This window comes from Eimeria mitis, genomic scaffold, assembly GCF_000499745.2.
Source record: "Eimeria mitis Houghton genomic scaffold, Emh_scaff3484, whole genome shotgun sequence".
NCBI classification, from domain to species: Eukaryota; Apicomplexa; class Conoidasida; order Eucoccidiorida; family Eimeriidae; genus Eimeria; species Eimeria mitis.
The window spans coordinates 4,193-6,001 of NW_013571825.1; the positions used below are offsets into that span (position 1 = coordinate 4,193).

Sequence of the window (1,809 nt, forward strand, 5' to 3'; positions counted from 1 at the left end):
CTGCTATTGCTCTGCTGCTGCAGCTGTGCTGCTGCTGCTGCTGTGCTGCTGCTTCTGTTGTTGCTGTTCTTGTTGTTGCTGAGATGTTGCTGCTGCTGCGCTGCTGGATTGCTGCTGCTGCTGCAGCTGCTGCGGTTGAGCGCCCTTTGTTTCTTTGACAGCTCCTGCTGCTGCAGCCGCTACTAACGGTGCTCCAGCTGCTGCAGATGCTGCTGCGGTTGCTGCTGCTGCTCCTGTTGCAGCTGCTGCTCCTGCTGCCAATGCTCCGAAGACTGCTGCTGCTGCCGCTGCCGCTGCTGCTGCAGCTGCACTGTCGCGGCCCCTGCAGCCGTTGCTGCTGCTGCGGTGTCTAGCTTCGCCGCCACTTGAAATGCTGTGGTACTGCAGCAGACGCTGATGCTGTCGCTGCTGTTGCTGCTGCTGCTGCTGCTGCGGTTGTTGCTGCTGCTGCTTCTGCAGCTTATACCCTTCGAGTTAAGCGCCACAGACGGAGCAGCACTCTGGTGCGTGTGGGGCCCCCCTGCTGCTGCCGCTGCTGCTGCTGTTGCAGCTCCAAGCAAGCGGAAACACACGTCTTTTCTGCTGTGGAAGCAGCAGCAGGTGTGCTGCAGCGGCAGCAGGAGCAGCAGCAGCAGCAGCGCGCATGCAGCTACAACAGCAGCTGTTGCTGTTGCTCTGTACCGCCGTCGTCTGCTCGGCACCCCCTGAGCTTTCTTTTGTTGAAATAAAGTATTTTTGCTGCATGAAACAAATAAAATACAAAAAAAATAAATAAATATATAAATTTATTTTGACGTAATTGCGTGAAATACAGCCCCAAGACGAACAGAAGCGGGGGGTGGTGATCTGGGTCGGTGGCGGTTCAGTTGCTGCTTTTCTGTATTTGTTTTTTTCATTTGCACTAAAATGTTATTTAAATTAAATAAAACGTTTTATTATAATTATATTTCAAGTTATAATTATATAATAAACACAGACTCCCGCTGCTGCTGCTGCTGTTTTCTTTGTTTGCTGTTTTTCTCGTTTTCTGGTTTCTTTATACGATACCATACAGGCATTATAAGCTAAACAAATAAAACAAAAAAGTAAATAAACAACAAAATTATTTTATATAGATAAAAGGGATTATATTTCTTTTATTATATTTAATAAACTATATAAATATATAAATAAATAAATAAATAATATATATATAGTATATACTATATATAGTATAAATAAATATATATTTACTAACAATTCGCTACACAGACAGCCAGCAGCAACAGCAGCAGCAAGAGTATCTGCAGAAGCGTTCTTTCCTGCTGCTGCTGCTGCTGCTGCTGCTGCTGCTGCTGCTGCTGCTGCTTCTCTCTGCTGTCTGTACACCTCAAACTGCATGCTGCCTTCACGCCACTAAAGAATACTCCTAACTTAAACCTACTAAATCTTACCAGCAGCAGCAGCTGCTGCTGCTGCTGCTGCTGCTGCTGTTGCTGCTGCTGTTACTGTTGCTGCTGGCGCTGGTTTCGGGTTTTGTAGCTGTGAGGGGATTCTTTGTCTTAACAAATATTTTGCTGCAGCAATTTGAAATTGTTGTTGATGTCTTAGCAGCAGACAGCTGCTGCTGCTGCTGGAGCTGTTTTTGTTGCTGCACCAGCTGCTACTGCTGGAGAGTACACAAGTGCTGCGCCGCGTCTCGCTGCTGCAGCAGCTGCTGCAGCGCAGGCAGCAGCAGCAGCAGCAGCAGCAGCAGCAGTAGCAGCAGCAGCAGCGTTTAAAGGCGCAACGAAGATATGTGAAAGAGAGCCTCCTGGTTGGCCCTCTCCC

The 1,809-nt window shown here is 48.0% G+C and overlaps 1 protein-coding gene across 1 annotated transcript; it reads right to left on the reverse strand.

Annotated features, from left to right (window-relative positions):
- Positions 1–3: 3 nt before the first annotated feature.
- Positions 4–1,380, reverse strand: EMH_0066560 (uncharacterized protein; the record flags this gene model as incomplete). The annotated part of the gene is made up of 2 exons (XM_013498517.1): positions 4–467; positions 1,248–1,380. The coding sequence occupies 2 exons, from the start codon at positions 1,378–1,380 to the stop codon at positions 4–6; spliced, it is 597 nt and encodes a 198-aa protein (XP_013353971.1).
- Between the last annotated feature and the right edge of the window lie 429 nt (positions 1,381–1,809).